General features: G+C 40.7%; 2 protein-coding genes across 2 annotated transcripts; one reads left to right on the top strand and one right to left on the bottom strand.

Annotated features, from left to right (window-relative positions):
- Window positions 1-4,793: 4,793 nt before the first annotated feature.
- On the bottom strand, window positions 4,794-5,729 carry LOC142457966 (olfactory receptor 1J1-like). Its single transcript, XM_075559047.1, has one exon. It carries the CDS (start codon window positions 5,727-5,729, stop codon window positions 4,794-4,796), a length of 936 nt encoding a protein of 311 aa, XP_075415162.1.
- A 14,273-nt stretch (window positions 5,730-20,002) lies between these two features.
- LOC142457967 (olfactory receptor 1J4-like) lies at window positions 20,003-20,944 on the top strand. The gene has a single exon (XM_075559048.1). It carries the CDS (start codon window positions 20,006-20,008, stop codon window positions 20,942-20,944), a length of 939 nt encoding a protein of 312 aa, XP_075415163.1. The 5' UTR covers window positions 20,003-20,005.
- Window positions 20,945-24,443: the final 3,499 nt, after the last annotated feature.

Here is a 24,443-nt window from a genome sequence, read left to right on the forward strand (position 1 = left end):
ATGTGTTGTTTTAGAGGAGCCTGGAGTCATCGTCCTGAGTCGAAGAGCCCTGGACTCTGTCTTGGGAGATTCGTATGAGTGCTTCTATGAATTACCTACCAGTAGCTATACTGAGGGGTCAGGCTATTGCTATATCTTCCTCTGGTTTAACTCATATCCTAGCCGTCCAATATTCTGTTATTTGGAATGTGTGTGGATATTCCTCTCATGTGATGCTGGTCAGGTTGTTGTGGGCCCACGAGGATTTCACTTCCCTGGCCAATCTCTAAGTAGGCTTCACGGTTCTTGGAGCACCTTGAATGACCTGTGGTCTTTTCCTCTTCAACTGGAGTGCTGAGGAGGGCATGTGGGTATACCCTCCTTGGTGTAGAGCTTTTTATCTGGCAGGGGAGTTACCCTAGACAGAGAGATCGCCTTGGATATTGGGTAGTTGTTCCCGCAGTAGCATGGAGCCCCACCAATGGTGGTCAGGTGTTTCCCCCAGTCACTTGTATGGCCTCGGGGTTTAGGCTGCAGATGCCCCACTGTTTGCATGGGATAACCCCCTGCTGCTTGGTGTATGGAAGAGGACCAGCATGATTTCCTCAGCTGCTTGCAAAGCCAATAAATGCAGATGGGAGATACCCCAATTGGGCCTTCAGAGTTGCCCTATGCAGATGGGAATGGCTTGGAAACCAATAGTGGCTTGTGACATGAAAGAGAGTGAAAGAGAGGTAAAAGAGTGATAGAAGACAATGACTGGAACAACAGCTATCTTTTTATCTACATTTAAGCCTCTCTCCTTTGCTTTATTTTTCTTCTTTTTCTTTCTTCCTTTCACTTTTCTCCTCTTCTCTTAGCGCTTCACTTTCCTACCCCTGTCTCAGCAGATTCAGTTCTTCTTATTTGTTGTTTTCTTTGCTTTATTTTTAATTGTTTTTATTTTAGTGTTTTTACTTTTGTTTACTCTGTGTATTTTAGTACTGTGTATGAGTGGGTGCTAGTTTACTTGGCACTGACTCGTGCTGTGTGAAGCACTTTCTTAGGGACAGGCTTCCCACTGGGTGGGCAGAGTTGCCCTAGGCAGAGGGTAGTGGTCTGGGAACCAGCAGTGACATGTGAAAGGAAAGAGATGGAGAAGAGAGAATCATACAAGCAGAGAGAGGAGCGAAGACAACAAAGAAAGAGACAGGAAAGAAAGGAAAAGAGAAGAAAGAGAAAGAAGGGGGAAAGAACGCAACTGTGTTCACTAAGATTGGCTGTGATGGTAAAGAGGGAAGAGAGGGAGAAGGAAGAAATAAAGAGATAGCTGATCCCTGATTACTTGAATGTGGGGCCAGAGGGGTTTAGATCCTTCCCCACAATGGCAGGTTGGTGTGCCCTTTTAATGTAGTGGCTCACTGCTGCTTGGCAGAATTGCCCTAGTTGATGAGATTGCCTTAGAGATCCAATGGAGGTTACCTCAGCAGTGCAGCATGGTGTAGATGGCTGTCACAGCTGCCTTGTGTGATGTACAGCACTCCCACGGAGGGCAGACTGGAGTTCCCCCTGCTATTTGGGTTGACTTGCCCTAAGCAGAGGGTAGTGACCTGGAAACCATTAGTGGAGTATGATAGGAAAAAGTGGGAGAAAGAGGGGGAAAAAAAGAAAGAAAGAAAGAAAGAAATGAGGGAAAAAGAAGAAAGAGAAATGAACCCAACACAAACCTGAGCTCATTGAGACTGACTATGGTGGGGATGATAGAAGGGCAAGTGACTCAAGAGAGAAGAAGTAGGGTGGTAATTAAGAAGATAACTGAGACTTGATCACTTATCCGTGAGGCTGGAGGTGTTCCAACTCTTCCTCAAGGTAGCAGGATGATGTACCCGTTTGATGTAGGTTTCCACAGATGCATTGTGGGGTTACTTTCAAAGGCAAGATCACACTCGTGGCTAGGCATCAGTCAGTTCCCACCATGGTACTGAGCTCTTAAGTTCACTGGTATACCTGCCTTGTGCTGTATGTAACACTGCAGCAGGGGTGTTCCCACAGGCCCATCTAGGGCCCCAGGACAGGCAGGACCTCCCAAGCTGTGTGTAGAATCACTGCAAGGGCAGCTGGGCTTAATGACCTATCTAGACGGCTAGTGCCCTACTAGATCAGAGGATCTTATTCTTTCTTTCTTTCTTTCTTTCTTTCTTTCTTTCTTTCTTTCTTTCTTTCTCTCTCTATCTATCTATCTATCTATCTATCTATCTATCTATCTATCTATCTATCTATTTATTTATTTATATTTTTATCCCCCTGACCAGCTAGAATAGTATGAAATTAAATAGTCTCCTTCAGTCTCTGGCTTGCAGCTCTGTGCTCTATTAAAAGCTGAGACTTGCTACAGTGGGTCTTTGTAATGTAAATAAGCCTCCGGGCCCTGTAGCTGAATTCTGCAATTCCCCAGCTGGATTCTTCTTGTGCTGATTTATGCTAAGGGGCCCCATCTATGTGCTCCTTGGAGCTGAGCAACAATACTTGGGTTTGAGTTTTTAACCAATAATATATATTTTGCACTTCTTAATCTTATGCTTGTGATGTGCTCTGATTTGGGGGCTGTCACGCTTATCCCCAGAGGGGGAGATCCAGCTTATGGGTGAGGGGGTTGTTTCCTTCTAGACCAATTGGAAGTAAATTAGCTCCCTGGACTCTGACTATCCACCTATTTTCTCCCACACTGAGATTCCAACTCAGGTAAAAATCTGCTTTTTCTTCTGCTCCAAATTATGGCTAGCCACCACCCCCACTCCCCAGGCTGTGAGCTCAAGGCAGCCAACAGCATGGACAGCTCTGGCATGGGGTTCTCCTCGTGTCTGGGATTCTGTCCTTTCTCAGACATCAGCCTGGAGAGATCTCTGCTCTTGGCAAGGGCGTGAGGACCTTGGCAGCTGGCCCCCGTGGGCTCACCAAAGCGAGACCGCTTTAGAGCATTATTGGTTTGTTTTGTGAGTGGAAATCACACACAAAAAGGGGGTTCAGGAGAGACCCTAGTACCCTAGTTCTAATTTCAGGACTCCACCTCCCGTTTCCTACACCTTATCTCCAAATTTTCTGGTCTGGCAGCAGGAGCTCCTGATGGGTGAGTCCTATTGAGTCGTCATTTCCCCCCAAGTCCTCCAATTTCCTCTTTAACTTTAAACAAAATCACAATAAAATGCTTTTACAAAACCAACAGCATACAAAAATGAAGCTCGACCTATTCTTAAGTTAGTGGTATCTAGAGAAGCTATTTAAAAAGAAAGAAAGAAACAAACAACCAAAATGACACTGGGTAGGTAGGTTTGAACCACAGACTTTTAGTTTAGTTGGATGAAACTATTTGCACCACCACCTCAAAAATCATAAAAGTAGGATCTATATCTATATTTACATCTACATCTATATATCTCAAACTCTATAAACAGTCTTGTTGAAAGTTCTCGCATAAGTTTGAAGTGATGAGGAAAGTATTCCCCTTGCCTGTTGGGAAGACTTGGGACTCATGCACAGCATTCTGCAAAAGAAATCTCTTCACAATACACTCACTTATCTTTCGCTTTCAATCTTTTTTTTTTTTAACATCCAAATCTAGACCGAAAGGCTCAAGAGTTAAGAAATTGATGACTGGATATGGTCTATGTGCATTTTGTATTTTACAACTAACTGTAGTATCTGTGGTCTACAAAATGTTGGTTCCTCCATTGAAACTTCCAGTTTAGCATCCTGACACATGGTGAGTCCATCTTGTAGTCATCGGGAATAAAGAGAACTTTTGTGTCTAGATAGCTATTATTTGTGAAAACACAGGCAATGTAATGTTCTTTGGGGAAATTTCTGTGTCCTCTATCACTATATTGTGCTAATCATTTCTTATTAAAACTGACACCAAACTTACAACTCACTGCCGTGGAGTCAGTGTCAACTGACAGCAACCCCACAGCACAACTTCATGGGTTTCAGAAACTGTAAACCTCTATTGGAGTAGGATGCCTCATTTTTCTCCCGCAAAATGGCTGGGGGGTTCAAACTGCTGATCTTGCAGTTAGCAGCTCGACACATCACCCAAAATTACACAGTGCTCTGTATCTATTGCCCTTGAACATGCTAGGCTGATTCAGACAGCTGGAGTTTAAATCTTCCTTTCACTATCTGTGTGACCTTAGGATATCCCTAACTTCTTTGTCTCTGTTTTCCCAACTCACGTAGTAAGGTTGTGTCCAGGACTAAATTGCTCCATGATTTTATTGCATATTGAGTTCTCCGCACCTAAGATCACTGAGATTTTATTGTGTCATGAAATATTTGTATGTGGCTGGGGAGAAAGGAGATGTGGACTGCATTCCTGAAGAACAAGAAAGCAGTGTGGTAATGATTATGAAAGATGTAAATTTTAATATGTTCTCCCTGAGAGTTCTACAACGGTTCAGAGTCCCTGGATGCATGGGTGCCCGGGTTTTATTGTCTGTAATTTATATGGAAGCAGTTCCCTAAGTCGTTCTGTGGATCTGCTGTGTGTATTAACACTGCTAGCCTTTAGGGTAACAGTTAACCACAAACAGCAGTGGGGCAATATCCTCAAAATGTTTCACTATTTCATGATATAAGAGTATATAAAATCCCATAAGGCATGCCCCATGTTCCTATTATCTCTAAAGGGCAATGTTAGCAAAGCAGTTCCGAGCAACAACAATGGGAAGAAAGACAAGGGAGCTATATTCTGAGTAATCTTTATTTAAATATAAGTAAGGAAATAAGACCATATGGATGTCTTCAAAGAAAGATAAACATCATTTGGAATGTTTTCTTTTTCAAGAATGTGCTTTCTTTCTCAAGAGTTTTCTCAAAGCTCCTTTCATGTCTTTGTTTCTTAGGCTATAAATGAAGGGGTTTAACATAGGGGTGACCACTGTGTACATGACTGAAGCAATCATGTTCTTGTCATGGGTGCTGCTGGATGAGGGAAGAAAATAGAGACCAATGATTGCCCCATAATAGAGAGTGACCACCGAGAGGTGGGACCCACACGTGGATAAGGCTTTGCAGATACCCTTGGTAGAGGGAACCCGAAGGATGGTGGCACCAATATGGCCATAGGAAACCAGAATGCATAGGAATGGCAGCATGATGGCTGCCAATCCTGCAGTAAAGATTGTCAATTGGTTGATGGATGTATCTGAACAGGACAATTTTAGCAAGGCAGCAAGGTCGCAGAAGAAGTGAGGGATAGTAACATCAGCACAGAAAGACAGCCGGGCCAGGAGGAGGGTATGCAAAAGAGCACAAGCACACGCAATCGCCCAGGACCCAACCACTAGCATGGCACAAAGGCTCTGACTCATGATGCTGGTATAATGGAGAGGGTGACAGATAGCCACATACCTATCATAGGCCATTGAAGTGATAAGGAAACTGTCCAAGTCAGCAAAGAGTATGAAAAAATATGTCTGTGCAATGCACCCCTCATAAGAGATTGACAGGTGCTGGGTCTGCATGTTCATTAACATCTTCGGGACAGTAACAGATGAGAAAGTGATATCAGTAAAGGCCAAGTGGCTGAGGAAGAAGTACATGGGAGTGTGCAGGCGAGAGTCCAGCCGGATGAGCAGGATGATGAGAATGTTCCCAAGCACTGTGGTGAGGTACATGCCCACGAAGAGGGCGAAGAACATACTCTGTTGCTCTGGCCTGATAGAGAAGCCCAGGAGGAGGAAGTTCGATACCCTGCTCTGGTTTGTCCAACTCATATTGCTATACTACATCAGCTGGAGGGAGCTGGGAAATTTGAAGGCAAAAAGTAGGAAGTCTTTAAATAAATGATGGTTGTGGTATAGCACAGTAGAGATGTTCTTTTGACCTACGGAATGTTTTCATCCATATTTTCTTACTTGTCCTATATTTTACTGCATGGATAGATTAGAAGAGATACAGCTTTATGCTATGTAGCTGTGTTCTTTCTCACTTTGGCCCCACTCTCTGTAAATGAGAATAATAGTAGTTAAAACTTATTAGATGTTGACCTTAGTCAATGTTTTAATAGTTTACATGTAGCAACTGATTCAGTAGTCTTAAATAGATGAGCAAAATTGTTTTTCATTATTGTACAGTCAAGTCCAACTCTTAACTAAGTTCCTTCCTCCGTCACCCATTGCCTTCACGTTGATTCTCACACATATATTTGACAGGGTAGAACTTCCCGTGTGGGTTTCTGAGACTGTGACTCTTTATGGGAGTAGAAAGCCTCATCCTTCTCCCATGGAGCAGTTGGGAGACTATCTGTTTTTCAAAGGAAATAGTTGAGGCTAAGTGTCTCACAGTCACAGAGGTAAGAAGAAGAGATGCTGGAACCTAGACCCAGGCATTTTGGGTCCCGAGTTTGTTCTTTGAAAGCTAAACAAATGATAAGATATCAGAAATTCCATTGCTATCTATAATTTTGCATATAGTTATTCTATTACTAAATATAATCCTTGCTTTTATATGCATCCCATGATTATTCTTAATTTGTTAATTGATTGTAGACCTAGAGTTTACCATAGGCACTTAATACATATTCAATACAAATTTTGAAGAAATAGGAGATTTCAGGTCTAACTAAATCCATCATAATGGGTCCATAATAAAATGACATGTAGGTCATAAAAATTTACATTATAATGGTCATAAGAAAATGACATCAAGCCTATACCAGAACTTTATTTAACTCTAATGTAGGCCTCGTGTGGGCATATTTAAATGGCATCACATTTAAAGAAGTGCAATCCCATTTTTTTGTGGGTGTAATTAGAGTCCAGTCACTTAGGTTTTAAATCTGTACAAGTCAACAGTCCATGTATTTTTGTCTAAAAAGTTATTCTATACACATGTACTTTCCTTTTTCCAACAGTATTTAAGATTTTTTTATCATTGGCTAAATTAACAATGCTATCAATATAATTACCACATACCCTATAGGAATTATTTATAATATTCTTCAATAAAATAATATCTCTTAAATAGACCAGCAACATATATAAACTGTAGATATATGAATGGATTTTTCGATTCCACTTAATCCTAAACCTTAATCTAAGAACAATTAGTTCTTATGACATGACCCAACTCGATACCTGCTCTCGTGAAGAGGTCATTGAAGATACAGGTATTATAGCAAAATGCGGTAAAGAAATCAGATGGGACCAAACTACTAGACAGAATCAAGTCTGGGGTCTTAAAGGTTCATCTTAAAGCAAGCAGCTATCTAAGTGAGCTGATAGTTAAATCCACAAGGAAGAAGCACACCAGCATAAGTGATCCAAGGATTATAAATAATAAAATTTAAGACCAAAGGAGGGAACCGTTTTAGAACTTAAATTCTCAGTACCTACTTTACAGAAGGCTCAGGACTACAGTCTTAAGAGACATTAGGTCAATCAGCAAAACATAATCCACAGGGACAATGTTCTAAGAGGGGGTACCTCTCCCCAAAGAAACTGGATTTTTTTCAAAGCTATGTATTTAAGTTATTTTATAAAACAACTTTATCACTTTCAAAGTACTCTCCACTACACTGAATATGTTTATCGAATCTGCGGTTCTGTTCCTGGAAACATTTTTCAAACTCTTCTGTTTGGATGGCTGACAGCACCTCCCTCATTGTTTTCTTCCTTTCATGTCCCTCCTTATTCATAGACACAAAAAGAAGTCACACAGAGCAAGGTCAGGTGAACAAAGTGCATGGGGCAAGAGAGGCATGCTGGTTTTTGCCCAAAACTGGAGCACTGAGATGGCTGTGTGAACAAGTGTTTTGTTGCAGTGGCAAAGCCAGTCCCCCATCTGCCACAAATCAGGCCTTTTTTGTCGCACCCTGTTATGCCATCTTTTCATAACCTCTAAATAGAAAGCTTGATTAACAATCTGGCCTGGTAGAACGAACTCCAAATGCACTACATGTCGACCTTTTTGATCCTTTAGGAAGTTGATGAATGTCCAGAACGAGGTTTGTCATCAATCAATATTTCACCTTTTTTGAAATGAGAAAACCACTCATATGCTTTGAGGTTTCACTCCCCTTAATGCTGTCCTTGTTGAACATCTAAACAGTTTCTATGGTATTTTTCCCGAGCAGGAAACAAAATTTCACAGTCACATGCCATTCTCTTAAATTGGTCATCACAAAAAGTGAAGTTCAAGTGAAACGGCTTTTATGTAAAATTTACCGTGACCAGAGAGAACCTTCCCAGGTGACACCACAGGGTGCACTAACTCAGAGCAAGTTGCTTGATGCTCACCGAAAGGAAAAATGAGTACTATGAAAGCTCTGTCCAGTGAATTTATGGGGGGTCTTTGGTACCCCCTCATATATTCTACCTGGTGAATAGTGCCTAGAGTCTTAAAATCTTGAGAGTGTCCAGCTGAAGTGTAACTACTGGTCTCTCCCTATCCAGAGCAAAAAAAAAAAAAAAAAGTGAAGATAACAAAAGACACATGGAAAAAATTAGCCCAAAGGACTAATGGCCATGTGAATTTCAGCCTCCATAACCAAAAGAATTAGGTGGTGCCCATCAAATACTGTTGGAAGAAGGTTTTGGGTAGAGTTGGAACAATGTGGAACAAAACAAACAAAGGCCCTACTTACTGATCTGATAGAGATTATTGGAACCCCTTCAGGGTTCCCTTGGACACCTTCAAGCCTGGAACTTTCCTCAGCTCCATGGCTCATTCAAACAATAGACAGACCTATGGGTGAACAATAACACCAGGAGGCATGCCCTCCTGAGAGCTGGGGTCAGCAAACTGTGGCAATCAAGTCATATGTAGCTCTTTTGGTGAGTGCATGTGGGTCTGAAGGAAAATTGAAAACATTTTCAATTCATTTCATTTTCAAATGAATAGTATTCAGATAATGGCAATTTCATTGATTTGTAAAGATATATTTACGGCTCTTTCAAACTGTCAAATTGTTGTGAGGGACAGGATTGGCTCTTCCATCTCAAAAGTTTGCCAACCCTGCATTAGGGCAATCAACCATATGAGATCCAAAGAGAAGCGATTGCCTGGGGATAAAGTGCAAGAGGCAGGAAAAGATAAAAACGAAGAGACGGCAATGATAAACATAGAGAGGAAGTAAGAGGATGACTATTACATGACAGTGATTGCAATTGATATCATGAAACAAAATGTGTATAATTTGTCAAATGGAAAACCAATTTGCTCTGTAAACTTTAACTCAAATAACAATTTTAAGCATTTAAAATTTTGTTTAAAAAGGAAGAAAGAAATTTGGCAAAAAGTAAGCATTTTTCAACTGATTTAGTGGATACAATGGATCATATTTTTGTTAACTTTAATGTGAGATACTAAATGCTGAATAAATACCTTTAAATAAAGAAAAAACTGTTTTAAAGTAAAATTCTCTAGAAAAAGCTACTGATTTCCAATTTCCAAGGTTCCTTGTTTCTGTTTTCCCATGGCAGCTAAACTTATTTTTATTATTAAAGTGAACTGTTTTGTTCAAATTTTGTATAAATTAATATTCCAAAGGGCCTATGACAAAGAACAAATCTGCAATTAAAGAAGGGTATGGCATGAAGATACTTTAATGAAACACAGAATCGAACCCATACTCTTGCAATTTTATCCCCTTTCAAGAAGGGAGCCAAGATTGTTTCTCCCTCATTCTCACCTAGCCAACTACTATGCAATAAAAAGAAAAGAAATGGAAGCAATAAAAAGGGTCTAGAGGTTCCACCATCAACCTCCCAACTGGATTTGAAGCCAATCATGTACTACAGGCCCGAATTTTCCCACTGTCCAGTTGAGTGGAAGGAATAGTGTAATTGTGAACTAACTCTCCCCAAAGGGTAAAACTCATGTCAAATGATAAAAGGTGTAATATTTATGAATTCTTTATAACTAAGTTTACCAGAACAGATGAAAAATAGTTTTCTACTTAATGTTACTGAAGTTTTTCTGTAGAATTCTAGAAACTTGGACCCAAACTCTGATCCTAGAATCTTCATGGATTATGAACATGAGTGATGAATGTGTCTCTCTGCACGTTTCCTGAGATATTTTCAAACTTTCTGGGTCAGCTTTTTTGGGAAGGGCATGTTGAATCATTTTTGTGTGGTAAAGCTTCCAGAATAACATCGAGTCTTCCAAATCCCTCTCCCCAAACATCACTCGCATTATGCTGTTGGGAGATGAGTCAGTCAGGGTGCAATGTAGCACCGATGAAGAATACAGCTTTCCTCCAGTTCCTAAATGCTTCCTCCACCCCAACCCCACCCCACCCCAACTATCATGATCCGAATTCTACCTTGAAAGTCTGGATAGAGCAGAGGATGTACACTAGTGCAGATAGGAGCTGGAGGCACAGGGAATCCAGGACGGATGATACCTCCAGGACCAGGGGTGTGAGTGGCGATATGGGGAGGGTAGAGGGTTGGAAAGAGGGAACTGATTACAAAGATCTATATGTGACCTCCTCCCTGGGGGACGGACAACAGAAAAGGGGGTGAAAGGAGACATGGGACACGGCAAAATATGACAAAATAATAATTTATAAACTATCAAGGGCTCATGAGGGAGGGGCAGTGGGGAGGGAGGGGGAAAAAAGAGGACCTGATGCAAAGGGCTTAGTTGGAGAGCAAATGCTTTGAAATTGATGAGGGCAAAGAATGTACAGATGTGCTTTACATAATTGATATATGTATGGATTGTGATAAGAGTTGTATGAGTCCCTAATAAAATATATTTTTTAAAAATTCTCTTCAGAAACAGCAAAGGGACTTTAAAGTTCTAACCAGAGATCAGGTTTAAAAGCAATCTTTGAGGGGAGAGAGTCTTGTAGTCAGCACTCTCCTTGAGATCAGAAGGCTGACAGGAGTATGTATTTAGAAGGCAGACAAGGGTACTGGTTTCCTCCATTCAACTGAGAAGAGGAAAAGGTTCCGGATCACGGGCAGTATAAAAGCAGAGCCTCACGGCTCTGAAAACAAATCTACTAAGTCCCTACATTGGTTAAAATAGTTGCTTTGGTGCAATGCTGGAGAAATCATCCTGTTAATAAACTCTGGCAGTGCTCAATTTGTACCAGGTCCTTTTTGAATATTACTCACTTCTCGCAGCTTTTCAATGTAGCCATTCTGAGCTCAGTGATAAAACTTAGCAAATGTTACAAAGCTGGGCTAGGAGTTGATTCCATGTCTACCTACCTTCAAAGGCCACATTCTTTCCAATGTATTATATGCTTGCATTAAACATACCTGCAAGTGATAGGACTTGTATCCTGAGATCACTCAAGAATTTCAGAAAGTAATTCAGAACGATTAGGATAAATGAAAAAAAATTATCTTTCAAAATAGGTGCCTGGATTGTAATACCAATAAAATAATAACAACAAAATAATAATCATCATCATTCATAATAACCTATTTATTAAGTAGTTATGGATTGGGCTGCTAACCTCAAAGGCAGCAGTTGGTAACTGCTCCATGGGAGAAAGACTAGGCTTTCTATTCCCTTGGTGAGTTATAATTTCAACAACCCGGCACAGAGCGACTCTGTCCTCCAGAGTCTGGATGACTGGAATCCACTCTATGGCAGTGGGCTTGGTTTATGAGAAACCAGTTGCTGTAATGTTACAGTATATCAGTCTAATGGAATCATGCAAAAGGCATTATGATTCTCATTAACCGGATTATTTTCATTTCAAACCCATGCTACTGTCAGAACAGGATTTGATGAAAAAGACAATTCACCCTGTACTTTTCATTAAAGAGACGAAAGAAGATGACATCTGTATCTGTACCATAAACTTTTGTATAAATGTGCTTCCCCAGGCCTTAAACAGACCCTATTCTGATGACTGAAATATCCATTACTGAATTTATTAAAACATATATGGTCAACTCACTAGGCTCCAAGATAAAAGCAGACCAGACCTGGCTGGTGCACGTTATGCACTTAAAACAACTAAGACACAGACCAGACAGCAGGCAAAGTTATGAAAAAGATAAACATTTTCCTAGAGAGGAAATTATAGGAGCCCTGTGGAATTATAATTATCATGTCAGCCTAAGGAATTTGAGATGATACAAAGAATTTTTACAAACTGCCTGGCAGATGTACTCATCTGTAAAATTTGTCACGCACATGTGCATGTGCAGGCACACGCGTATACATACACGCATATTGCTAAGTGAAGTCTATAAGCACCACTCTTACCTAGGTCAGTATGTGATAAATTCAAATACTTTCAAGTCCAGGCTGTGCATTAACTTTTTCCTTCCCTCGCAAGGTATTTAGATCCAGATCAGGAAGAAGTATGTGCTCAGCCTGAAACAGTTAGGAGCTGCATGCTCTAGTCTTCGGCTCCCAGGCAACAATACGACTATCCCTCTTTACCAGACACACTGGGGGCTCAGGGGACCGAGGCCACATGTTTCTGGAGAGAGGCAAATTGGAAGTAATTATTCCATTTCTCTTTACATTCCCAGTCCCTTAGCATTCCCAAAGGAGACAGTTCTTGGTTGGATACTACAGATAGTCAACTATATTGGGAATATAAATGAGAACTTTTATTATTCACAAAGACTTCACATTCAAGAGCTCATGTAACCACCACAATAACTCCTAATGTTGACAGTATATTTCCTGTTGTACTGAGTTTGAGAGTGTGGCTCAAAAGGAAATGACCTAATGAGGATTCAAACCCAAACACACCAACTTCAAACATTGTTCCCAATGTTGCCTCCCTTATATTTATGGACTCTTTGTCATGTTGACTTCTTCCTTCCCAAATTTGAACTTGGATATGAAAGGACAGTTTTAGTCCCTAGGAAGTAAAAACACTCACCAAGAGATAGTTGGGCTTTTGTTTCTCAGAAAAAGAGTATTTTTCCCTTCTACCTAGAATGCAGGAATTTTTTTTTCTGGTGATGACACATAATTTTTGACACATACTCACTGCTCAATAAATATTCTTTGACTAAAAGAATGAGTGAGAAAAGTTTTCAGAAGCAATTCCATTCAGATTGGCAAAAAATAGAAGACAGAATCAAGTAGAGGAAATAGAATTTTATTCATTATTTTATTTAATTATGTGTTTATTTAGTCATTCATTAAAATATTATGTGACTACTATGTAACAAGATGATTGTGATGTTCTGTGGGTAAAAGAGAGTTGAAACGCGCAGTTTTTTTCTCCCTAAAAGCTCCTAAATAGTCTTTTGAATGCAAATGGTTATTGCTATGGGAGCAAGGAGAAGGGATAAGAACCCCACATTGAAAATATCCGAGTGAAACAGGAAAGGAAGCTGCCCATGCAGGGCTATATAAACCAAATAACCCCTTGTGTAACTGCAGCTAATCCCACTGGGAAAACTAGATGCCAACACACGTCAGAATTTTTTCCACGACAGGAATGAATACATGTGCATATATGGACCAAGGGGGTGTGGCAGTGACGGTAAAAGTGCTGCTTCTCTGGCACATCAGCATGGCCTGTTGCATATGTGGGAAAGCTGGGCTCTGGTAGTCATGGGACGCCCATAGACATGGAAAGGAAATCAGTGGTAGTTGCCTTTCTCACCAGAGCACACTGATGTGGTAAGATCAAGAATTACGAATGGGCAATTGATGGCTACGTTGACTATTCAATTCTCTTATGTCCTATTACTGATTCCTCTAGTCAGTCTAATTATATATATATATATATATAAGAGAGTTTGAATTTTCTTTGTTTCAAATCATTTTATTGGGGCTCATATAGCTCTTATCACAATCCATACATACATCCATTGTGTCCAGCACATTTGTACATTTGTTGCCATCATCATTTTCAAAGCATTTTCTTTCTACTTGAGCCCTTGGTATCAGCTCCTCTTTTTTCCCCCTTCTCTGTCCCCCACTTCCCAACCTCATGAACCCTTGATAATTTATAAATTGTTATTATTTTTTCATGTCTTACACTGACTGATGTCTTTCTCCACTTTCCTGTTGTCCATCTCCCTGGGAGGGGTCATATGTAGATCATTGTGATCAGTTCTTCCTTTCTTCCCTCACCTTCTCCTTCCCCTCCTGGTATGGCTACTCTCAATGTTGATCCTGAGGGGGTTATCTGTCCCAGATTTCCTGTGTTTCCAGCTCTTATTGGTACCTGTGTACATGCTCTAGTCTAGCCAGATTTGTAAAGTAGAATTGGGGTCATGATAATGGGGGTGGGGGAAAGCATTAAAGAACTAGAGGAAAGTTGTATCTTTCATCAGTGCTATACTGCACCCTGACTAGATCATCTCCTCCTTGTGACCCTTCAATAAGGGGATGTCCAGTTGTCTACAGATGGGCTTTGGGTCTTCACTGTCCACTACCCCTCATTCACATTGATATGATTTTTTATTGTGGGTCTTTGATGCCTGATACCTGATCCCATGAGAGTATGAATTTTTCTTTGAAGTGGCCAAGCTTAAGAGAAAGTAATTAAACTTCCCCCAAATGGGTGATTTTTTTTCCTGCTTAATCTCACTTTTCATTTCATAACCAAAAAGAAGAAATACAGTTACTTCCATTGAATTATCTGGTGAATGGGGCCCAAAAAAATGCCTTTGAGCGGGATATAGTTTCACCTAGATTTCTAGAGGCCAACTAGTCATTTAGATTTCTATTTGTACCTTATTAGATCCAGGATTTTGTTTAAAAAACAAAACAAACACAACTCCCTGGAGTTTACAATGCCAAAGAGTGATGATGAGAAAATAGACCCTAGATTCACACTCAGGAGGGAGACTGAGTGTGCCTGGAGATCCTTTCTCTGTGGACTTAACCTCCAAGGTCCAGCACCAACTTCCCTCCCACAGACATCTTTCCTAGAGGAACTGGGTGTGGGAGTGGGGGGGTGGAGGAGAGGACTCGGGCAATTAATTCAAACTTGCTGAGTAGCTTTTTTATATTTAAAAGATCATTTTATTGGGGGATCTTACAGCTCTTATAACAATCTACACATCAACCGTATCAAGCTTATTAGTATGTATGTTGCCATCATTATTTTCTAAACATTTACTCTCTATTTGAGCCGTTGGTATCAGCTCCTCTTTTTTCTCCCCCTCCCACCTCCTGACCCCTTGATAAATGATAAATTATTATAAACTGCTGTCTCCTTTCCCCCACGGTTTCTTTTGTTTATCCCGTGTGTGTGTGTGTGTGTTGAGTATCTTTAACTGGAAATGATAAGTTCTGGTTCCTACCCCTACAGTTATCTCCCTGGATCATTGGACCTGCCTCATCCATCTGGGGCTCGTGAAGAGGCGTGAGAACCTGAGCTGGCAGCACTTCTTTTTCATGCCCTCCAAATGTCATGGACTTTGGAAATCAGTCTTCATGATGCCTAACGAGAAGCTGGAGACACATTCACCCACCAAATACTGCAGCATAAAAGCAGGCAAGGTCAGTATTGGGATGGAATGGTTTGTTGTTGTTTTTTCTCAGTAATACCTGACTTTTTCTTTATATGGGTACAAAAGAGAAACACTAGGTTATTGCATAAGGGAAGAGAGAGCAAGATTTTAACAACAACAACAAAAGAGAAGGGGGAAGTGACAGAAGAATGGAGATGCAAAGGAAGACAAGGGAGAAGATAATGAAAGAATGATGATATGAAGGGAGAGAAAAAGAAGAAACCATAAGAGACAGAGATACAGGAAAACAGACTTATCCGGAATTTATTCTAGCCAGGGATCTTAAGTTAGAAAACCAGATCTGAACAGTGCAGTATTCAAGCATTTCCACAGCTTTCAGGTGTTGAAGGCAGGGGTTTCAAGGTCTCCCACACTCTCACTGCCTATAGAAACATCAGATGCCATGATTAAGGATTCTTTTCTTCACAAATGAGCATGGGCTCTCAGGACAACACTATCACAGTGCTGTCTTGATGGCAGCTTTTACGTCCACTTGCTGAACGAATGCATGTGCTTCCTAAGGACAAATATCTCTCCAATTGCAACTTATTTCACTGATTGTGCAGGGATTGTCCAGACTTATTCCTACCTCTGAAGCAGTATGGGGGCATTAAACATTGTGAAGAAGGATGGAGTGAAGAGGGACCAATGAAGAAAGGAGATGTAGGAGTTTTGAATCAGTGGAAACAAAGTCACTTCCTTACTGTGCTGAATTTTGTTGTATATACACATTGACCCCATGCTTATGAAAGTAGGACTTTATTATTCTTAGAGGCCACTGCCAGTTGCCCTCCCGACTTTGGCTTGAAGGTCTGGCTGGCTGTGAATGGCCTTCAGCTTCTGAGTGTCGGAATATAAACTAGCTCTATGGTAACAAGCCTTTCTCCCAAATTTCCTGGTCAGTTTACATTCATATAAATAGTACCTGTCTCATTCCTGCCTGAATGACTCTTCTTCTCAGTAAGTGAATGGGCCCCCCAGCCCTACCTCACCCCATACTTATTTGTTCCCTATATATTCCCTTCTGGTTTGCTATCTTGATGTTTGCCAGCAAATTATAATCCCAATTCCATAATTTTATCCAAAATACCAAAATACAGAGTCCAACAAAGGAACTAGTATGATTCATTTTCTCCTGAATGTAAAAGAATGTGAATTGTGCTTTTCTCTCTTTGGAGAGGTTTGCATTTTGCCTTCATTGTGGTAAGAGGGGAGCCAACATTTATTGACATTATTTCATCTGCAAGAAACGGTACTAGAAGCTCCACACATGTCACCTCATTTCTTCTTGATAATAACCATGCAGGGTATTGTTTAAAAATCCTCGTCCTTCTGAAATTTATGAAGGTCAAGAAGCTTGCTGTGAGATAAAAATGCTATAAGCTAGCTTGATGGTGAGCCAAGTCTCTATCATGCCCAAAGATTTTCCACAGAAGAGAGAGTTGGGCCTGCCTCCCACCTCAAGTATCACTAGGAAAAGGCACAGGTTTGAGTCTAGTACTTTTGAAATGCTTTGTTTACAGAGAAATTGCTTTTGAGAAATTGACAGGAGGTATATGCTGTTAGATTAAAAACCAGAAGATTTAAAATTTGTCATTGCCTTGTCTTCTGCTAAATGCTGGATCCTGGCTAGAAACCCTTTTTAGATAAGTGAGAATCCTTTCTAACACTCTGACTCTTCTTATCCAGTGAAAGATGCATCCTGGGATTTTGTACAAAGGGTGGTCTGTATCTTGAGAGTAGTGACAAATTCTTCTAATGAAATAGTAACTTATAAAACCTGGTCAGTTGATCCCTCCTTTTATGCACCCTGGACCTGATCTGATTTTCAACATTTTCTGTAATGTTTGTTTGTTTGTTCATAATATGGCTTATATCATATGTGTTACGTTATTGGGGTCACCCTCTTGCAGTTGCATCATATGTTTTACTGTTTTTCAGTATATGAAACCCAGGATTGATGAACCTATAGGGATAGCAAGTAGCATAAGGATTTAGGGTGGTGGGGTGGGATACAGTGATAGTGAGGGATGTCAAGGATACCAGGAAGGAAAAACGTGTTTGGAAACTGATTGTGGTAGCAGTTGTACAATACTGCTTGATATGAGTGAACTGTGGAATGACATGATATATGTATTAACTCCCAATTAAAGATAAATAAATAGGAGCCGATAAACCCAGGGATAAGGGAAGAACAAGTGATCTTAAATCGATGCCAAGAAGGGCATAGACTGCCTGGTGGAGTTTGACCAAGTGCAATGTAGCCGAGAGTAATTACTGAAAGCCTAATGAAGGCCAATCATGATAATGGATCAAGAGTTAAGTGAAATGAAACAGAGGTAGGAACTAGAGGGCAAAGGCCATATATAGAGGTCTAAATAAAGGCATGTGCATATGTAAATATATTTATATATAATGATAGGGACATAGATCTATGTACATATGTGTTAAGTATTAAGGTATCAGGTGGATATTGGGCCTTGAGTCAAGTACTCTCTAAATGCAAGAACATTTTGTTCTAATAACCTGGCATTCTATCATGCTCACCTTCCCGACATGCAGAAGACAAAATGGGTACATAAGCAAATGCGGTGAAGAAAGCTGGTGGTGCCCGGCTACTAAAAGATATAGTATCAAGGGTCTTTAAGGCTTAAAGATAAACAAGCAGCCAACTACCTGGGAAGCAACAAAGTCCACATGGAAGAAGCACACTAACCTGATCATGAGGTGTTGATAGGATCAGGTATCAGGCATCAGAAGACCCAAAACAAACAATCATATCCATGTTAACAAGGGCGGAATGGAGACACAAAGTCTATCTGTAGACAATTGGACATCCCCTCACAGTAGGGTCACAAGGAAGAATGAGCCAGCCAGGTGCAGTATAGTACCAACCAAACACACAACATTCCTCACATTCTTTAATGCTTCCTCCCAACTCCACTACCAAATCTAGCTAGACAGGAGCATGGACACTGGTAAAGATAAGAACTTGTAAGACACAGAATCCAGGTCAGATAAACCCTCAGGAACAATAATGGAAGTAGCGTTGCCATGAGGGTAGAGGAAGGTGGAGGGAGAAAGGGGGAACCAATCATAATGATCAACATGTACCCCTGACCCCAGGGTGATGAACAACAGAAACATGGGTTAAGGGAGAAGCAGATGGTGTAAGATATGAAAATAAGAATAATAATTTATAAGTTATCAAGGGTTCTTGAAGGGGGAGAGGGAGAGGAAAAAAAGAGCTCATACCAAGGGCTCAAGTAGAAAGAAGTGGTTTGAAAAGTATGATGGCAGCATATGTACAAATGTGCTTGACACACTGGGTGTATGGATTGCTATTAGATCTGTAAGAGACCCCAATAAAATGGTTTTAAAAAATAAATAACTATATATTTTAAAAGAAACCATAACTAAATTTCCCTACATCTCTGTTAAGTGATTGCTCTGTTGTCTACAAAGTGGAAGCTGGGGAAGGAGACAGTTTATTTGGTGCACAGAGGTATCGAGCAACTGGAGCATTTAGATAGACCTTGTACTTTTTCCAATTCTCACAAAGGCATTTCCTATTGCCTATGTAACAAACTACCACAAATCTAGTGTTTTAAAGAATTGCATAAATAGAAAATGGACCTTTCCTGGGAAGCCAGAACAGAGAAGTCAGTGAGAGTGAGTGTGGTGAGAACAGTAGGGTGGGGTGGGGGTGGGAGCAGGGGAAGGAGGAGAAGTAGGAGACAAAGGAGAAGCATAGATTTTATAGGAACTTTAAACTCTATTAACAAGTTGCACTTTATCTGAAGGTTAGTAGAAGCAACTTGAGAGTTTTTAAACAGGGGAAGGCACATTGAAATTTAGTCTCAAAAATGATTTCTTTCGCTGAAACAGGGAAAACATTAAGTGACTCAGAGTTTCTTAGGGATCTTATATTTATGTGAAATAAATAGAAATCCATGTGTATTACAAGTGCTGTTTTGGAATATCTACAATACTATTGTTTGCATCCTTTTATTTGAAAAGATTGTTTTGCTTCTTAAATTTAACACAATGAATGTTAAAGTCAAAGAAGCCTTGGTGGTGAAGTGGTTACTTGTTGGGCTACGAACTGCAAGGCCAGCAGTTCAAAACCACCCGTGGCTTTTGCAGCAGAAAGATAGGGCTTTCTCCTCCAGTACACAGTGACAGGCCTGGAAACCCCAGGGTCAGTTCTACCCTGTTCTATTGGATCTCTGTGAGTTGACATGGACTTGATGGCAGTGAATTTGGTATTTTGTTTGCTTAAGGTCAAATCTTCGAATGGGTACTGGGCCCTGGTGATTAGGAATACTCACCAAAGAGCCTTCTAGGGGTGAGATGTCGTTTTCCATGGTATGGTTCTCAGGGCCACAGAGGGAAGAGTTCCATTCTGTCACTCAAGGAACTAAGAAATGTTGGCTCTTGTTAATGTGTGCCTCATCTGCAATTTTACTAATTCCATTAAGTATCAGCATATAAGGAAAATTAGGCCACATCTCCCACTTTCTGGAATGTAGTGTATATCTTCTTAATATGTCCTCAACAGTCTTAATCTTGGTAGCGAGAACAGCATGAAGTGGGAGAACAAGAGCAGCGTGTCGGAATTCCTCCTCCTGGGGCTCCCCATCCGGCCAGAGCAGCAGACCATGTTCTTCACCCTCTTCCTGGGCATGTACCTCACCACCGTGCTGGGGAACCTGCTCATCATCCTGCTCATCAGGCTGGACTCTCGCCTGCACACCCCCATGTACTTCTTCCTCAGCCACTTGGCCTTCACTGACATCTCTTTCTCATCTGTCACTGTTCCCAAGATGTTAATAAACATGCAGACGCAGAATCCATCCATCCCCTATTCCGGGTGCATAGCACAGACGTATTTTTTCATATTTTTTACAGATCTGGACAATTTCCTTCTCACTTCAATGGCATATGATCGGTATGTGGCCATTTGTCACCCCCTGCACTACACCACTCTCATGAGGGGGGGACTGTGCAGCCTACTAGTAGCTGTGTCCTGGATCCTCTCCTGTGCCAGCGCCTTGTCTCACACCCTCCTCCTGGCACGTTTGTCCTTCTGTGCTGACAACACCATCCCCCACTTCTTCTGTGACCTTGCGGCCCTGCTCAAGCTGTCCTGCTCAGACACCTCTCTCAATGAGATAGTCATTTTCACAGTGGGAGTGGCAGTCATGACTCTCCCATTGACGTGCATCCTCATCTCTTATGGCCGAATAGGGGCCACCATCTTGAAGGTTCCGTCTACCAAGGGGATCTGCAAAGCCCTGTCCACCTGCGGCTCCCATCTTTCTGTTGTGTCTCTGTACTATGGGACAATTATTGGGCTGTATTTTTTCCCTTCATCTAGCACCTCCAAGGACAAGGACATAATTGCTTCTGTGATGTACACAGTGGTCACCCCCTTGCTGAACCCTTTCATTTACAGCTTAAGGAACCGGGACATGAAGGGGGCCTTGGGAAAACTCCTCAATAAGGTGACAATTTCTTCTTAATGATACTTGCTCTTATTCTTTATAACAGATATATGAATTCACATATCCTCAGGTACTGGACCTCTAATCCCGCTCACCATGGACAAAATTCTCAGTTAATATTTAATGACTTGTATTCTGTTATACTCATTCTGTGCATTCCTAAAGGCCCTTTAGTGTAAGCTGTGAATTCTACATGGAAATTATTGATTATTGCTCTTGCCTGTTAGGTTCAGAAATTATGTACCTAATAGAATGTGAAGGGAGACATTGGATGGGGCATGATATGACAAGATAATAATTTATAAGTTATCAATGGCTCATGAGGTAGTGGGTAGAGGGGAGGGAGGGGGAAAAAAAGAGGACCTGATGCAAAGGGCTTAAGTGGAGAGCAAATGCTTTGAACATGATGAGAGCAAAGAATGTACAGATGTGCTATACGCAATTGATGTATATATGGATTGTGATAAGAGCTGTATGAGTCCCTAATAAAATGTTTTTTAAAAATAGAATGTATGCCTCTCGTGTGATTTACTGGGAATTTGTTCTTATGAATCTTTGGAAGATGTTGGTTGGTGGTCCCTTGATGTAAAAAGACTACAGAACTGCGGATTTGGGAGGTCTCTTTTCATTTTTCCACCCCTCATTCAATGCTCTTCTCACATTTTTGATTGGAGATGATAATGGGTCAGGAGAAGAAACTTTACAGTGTCCGTTTAACTCCAGGAAACCGCCTATTATTATGCATGTAGATGTTTCACTCAAGGACACAAACCTTCTTCTTGATTTTAAGAAGTCTGACCATCCTGGTAGATTATAATGACCTCCATCAGCATTTTGTTCTCTGATCGAATGTCTATGAAGATTATCCTTGCATATTTAAATTTAAATCAGGACACAGGCTCAATCTAGGTGAAGAATAAGGAAGACAAAGAATGTACCAATTGTCTGCAACTTCCTGTGGCACCCACTGAATTAAGCCCCTTTGTCATTTAGTCCCTTCATTCTAACTCCCTAAAAATAATTTCTTCTCAGCTTAGTGATTTATACCACGAGGCCGAGAAATAGGTATTTGTTAGCATCGAGTGAAGGACCAACTAGGTTTCTTTCTTTATGCTGCTCTTTAGTTAAGGATAAATGGGGTCACAGTGGCTTCTGAGAGTCAGCACCGTGTAACCACAGCAGAAGAGTATGAGAAAAAGACAGGCTCTACATCTTCTTCTTTTTTGTAGGAGGAAATAATTATTAAACCCTGGATGTATTATTTATTTGAAATAAATGTAATAATGAACTTGCCTTAACCCTAAAGCTAACCAAGAACAATGAATACTAGCTTTCTCCGTCTTCTGTATCAGAGGTGAATTTTCCACAGGAACTTGCACACATTCCTGAAAGACGGTGACTGTGGGAAGCAGGGAGCACCCTAGAACTGCATGGCATGTAGGTTCTATTCCCAATTCAACGTAGTCAGCTGCCCTAGTGTGTTATTCCAGGTAGACTAGAGAAACAAATCCAGAGACACTCATATGTGTGTAAGAGAGAATTTTATATCAAAAAGCAATTGTACAGTAAGAATACATCCCAGTCAAGTCCAGATCAAGTTCATAAATTTTATATTACTCCATATGTTGATACAAGTCCATAAATTCCTCTTTAGACTCATTTAGAATCTGCTATTACGGTAGCATATGGACATTTTGGCTCTACTCAAGTACTCCTTCAATGCAAGAACACTTTATTGTAGTAACCTGGCATTGCATGATGCTCACCTTCCTGACATGATCACTCTAGACAAAATGGGTGCATAAGCAAATGCAGTGAAGAAAGCTAATGGTGCCCGCCTATCAAAAGATATAGCATCTGGAGTATTAAAGGCTTGAAGATAAACAATGGGCCATCTAGCTGAGAAACAACAAATTCTACATGGAATAAACACACCAGCCTGTGTGATCACAGGTGTCAATGGGATCAGATATTAGGTATCAAAGACCCAGAGCAAAAAATAATATAAATGTGAATGAGGGGAGTGTGGAGTAGAGACCCAAAGACTATGTGTAGACAATTGGACATCCCCTTACAGAAGGATTACAAGCAAGAGATGAGTCAGTGAGAGTGCAGTATAGCATGAAACATACAACTTTCCTCTAGTTCTGTAATGCTTCCTTCCCCCTGCCACTATCATGACCTCAATTCTACCTTCCATATCTGGCTAGGCCAGAGCATGTACACTGGTACAGATAAGAGATGGAAACACAAGGAACCCAGGACAGTTAAGCCCCTCAGGACCAATAATGAGAGTAGTAATACCAGAAGAGTAAGAGGAAGGTGGGGAGAGAAAGTGGAGACTGATCATAATGATTTACATATGACCCCTACAAGGGGGATGGACTACAGAAAAGTGGGTGAAGGGAGACATCAGTCAGTGTAAGACATGAAAAATAATAATAATTTATAAATTATCAAGGGTTCACGAGGGAGGGATGGAAAAATGAGGAGCTGATACCAAGGGCTCAAGTAGAAAGAAAATGTTTTGAAAATGATAATGGCAACAAATGTACAAATGTGCTTGACAGAATGGATGGATGGATTGTGATAAGAGCTAGATAGGCCCCTAATAAAGTGATTAAATAAAAGAATTAGATTCTTTAAGCTTTTTAAAGAAAAACACTGATATTTGAATGATTATTATCTTTGAATGTAAAAAGCTATAAATTAAACCAAGGGAGGCCTTATACCTACAATTTAATTTATTTGCCATTACAGATATAAAGTTAGAGCTAATATCAGAAAAATAGACGTAACTAACAGATTCTGTAATTAATAGCCATTTAGTGAACAACTCACTGCTATCAAGTATATCCCTAAACCCATAGCACCCTATAGGGCAGGGTAGGATTGCCCCTGTGGGTTTCTGGGACTTTAAATCTTTACTGGCCCCATCTTTCTCCAGTGGACCTTGTGGTTAGCAGCCCGCTGTGTAACCCACTGTGCCGCTGTGAAGTCAGGAAGTCAATCTAGTCCAGGCAGTGTGGCTAAACCTGGTCATAGAGAGAGAGAGATGGGGAGATGACCTCCAGGTTATAGATGCTCACAGTTTTGAAGCACAGAGAGATGCAAAATCTTAAAATATTAAAGGAAGATAGGGGTGCCACAGCAAAGTGTGGTGAAGAAACTAGATGGTACCTGGCTATCAGAAAGAATAGATTCTGGAGCCTTTAAGGATTGTTTTCAAACAAGCAGCCATCAAAATAAGATATCAACTCAGTCCAAATAGAAGAAGCATTCCAGCTTATGTGATCCAAGGATTGGAAATAATATAAGCCAAGTCTGATGGAGGGAATGTTATCAGAGGTTAAATTGTGAAATCCTGGTTTGCAGAAGGCTATGGATGACAGTGGAAGCCGAAAATACACCTGCGGGATCTACACATAGAATAAGCCTCCAGTAATCGTTTTTAATATTTTCTTTCAAATTTGGGTTTATCTCTGTTGTATTTTGTTATTGTTGGTAGCCTTCTTGA

The sequence above is a fragment of the Tenrec ecaudatus genome, chromosome 10 (assembly GCF_050624435.1).
Source record: "Tenrec ecaudatus isolate mTenEca1 chromosome 10, mTenEca1.hap1, whole genome shotgun sequence".
NCBI lineage: Eukaryota > Metazoa > Chordata > Mammalia > Afrosoricida > Tenrecidae > Tenrec > Tenrec ecaudatus.

Bases quoted from the DNA above. Each gene is read 5' to 3' on its own strand.
- LOC142457966 (XM_075559047.1), bottom strand. From the start codon at position 5,729: ATGAGTTGGACAAACCAGAGCAGGGTATCGAACTTCCTCCTCCTGGGC.
- LOC142457967 (XM_075559048.1), top strand. From the start codon at position 20,006: ATGAAGTGGGAGAACAAGAGCAGCGTGTCGGAATTCCTCCTCCTGGGG.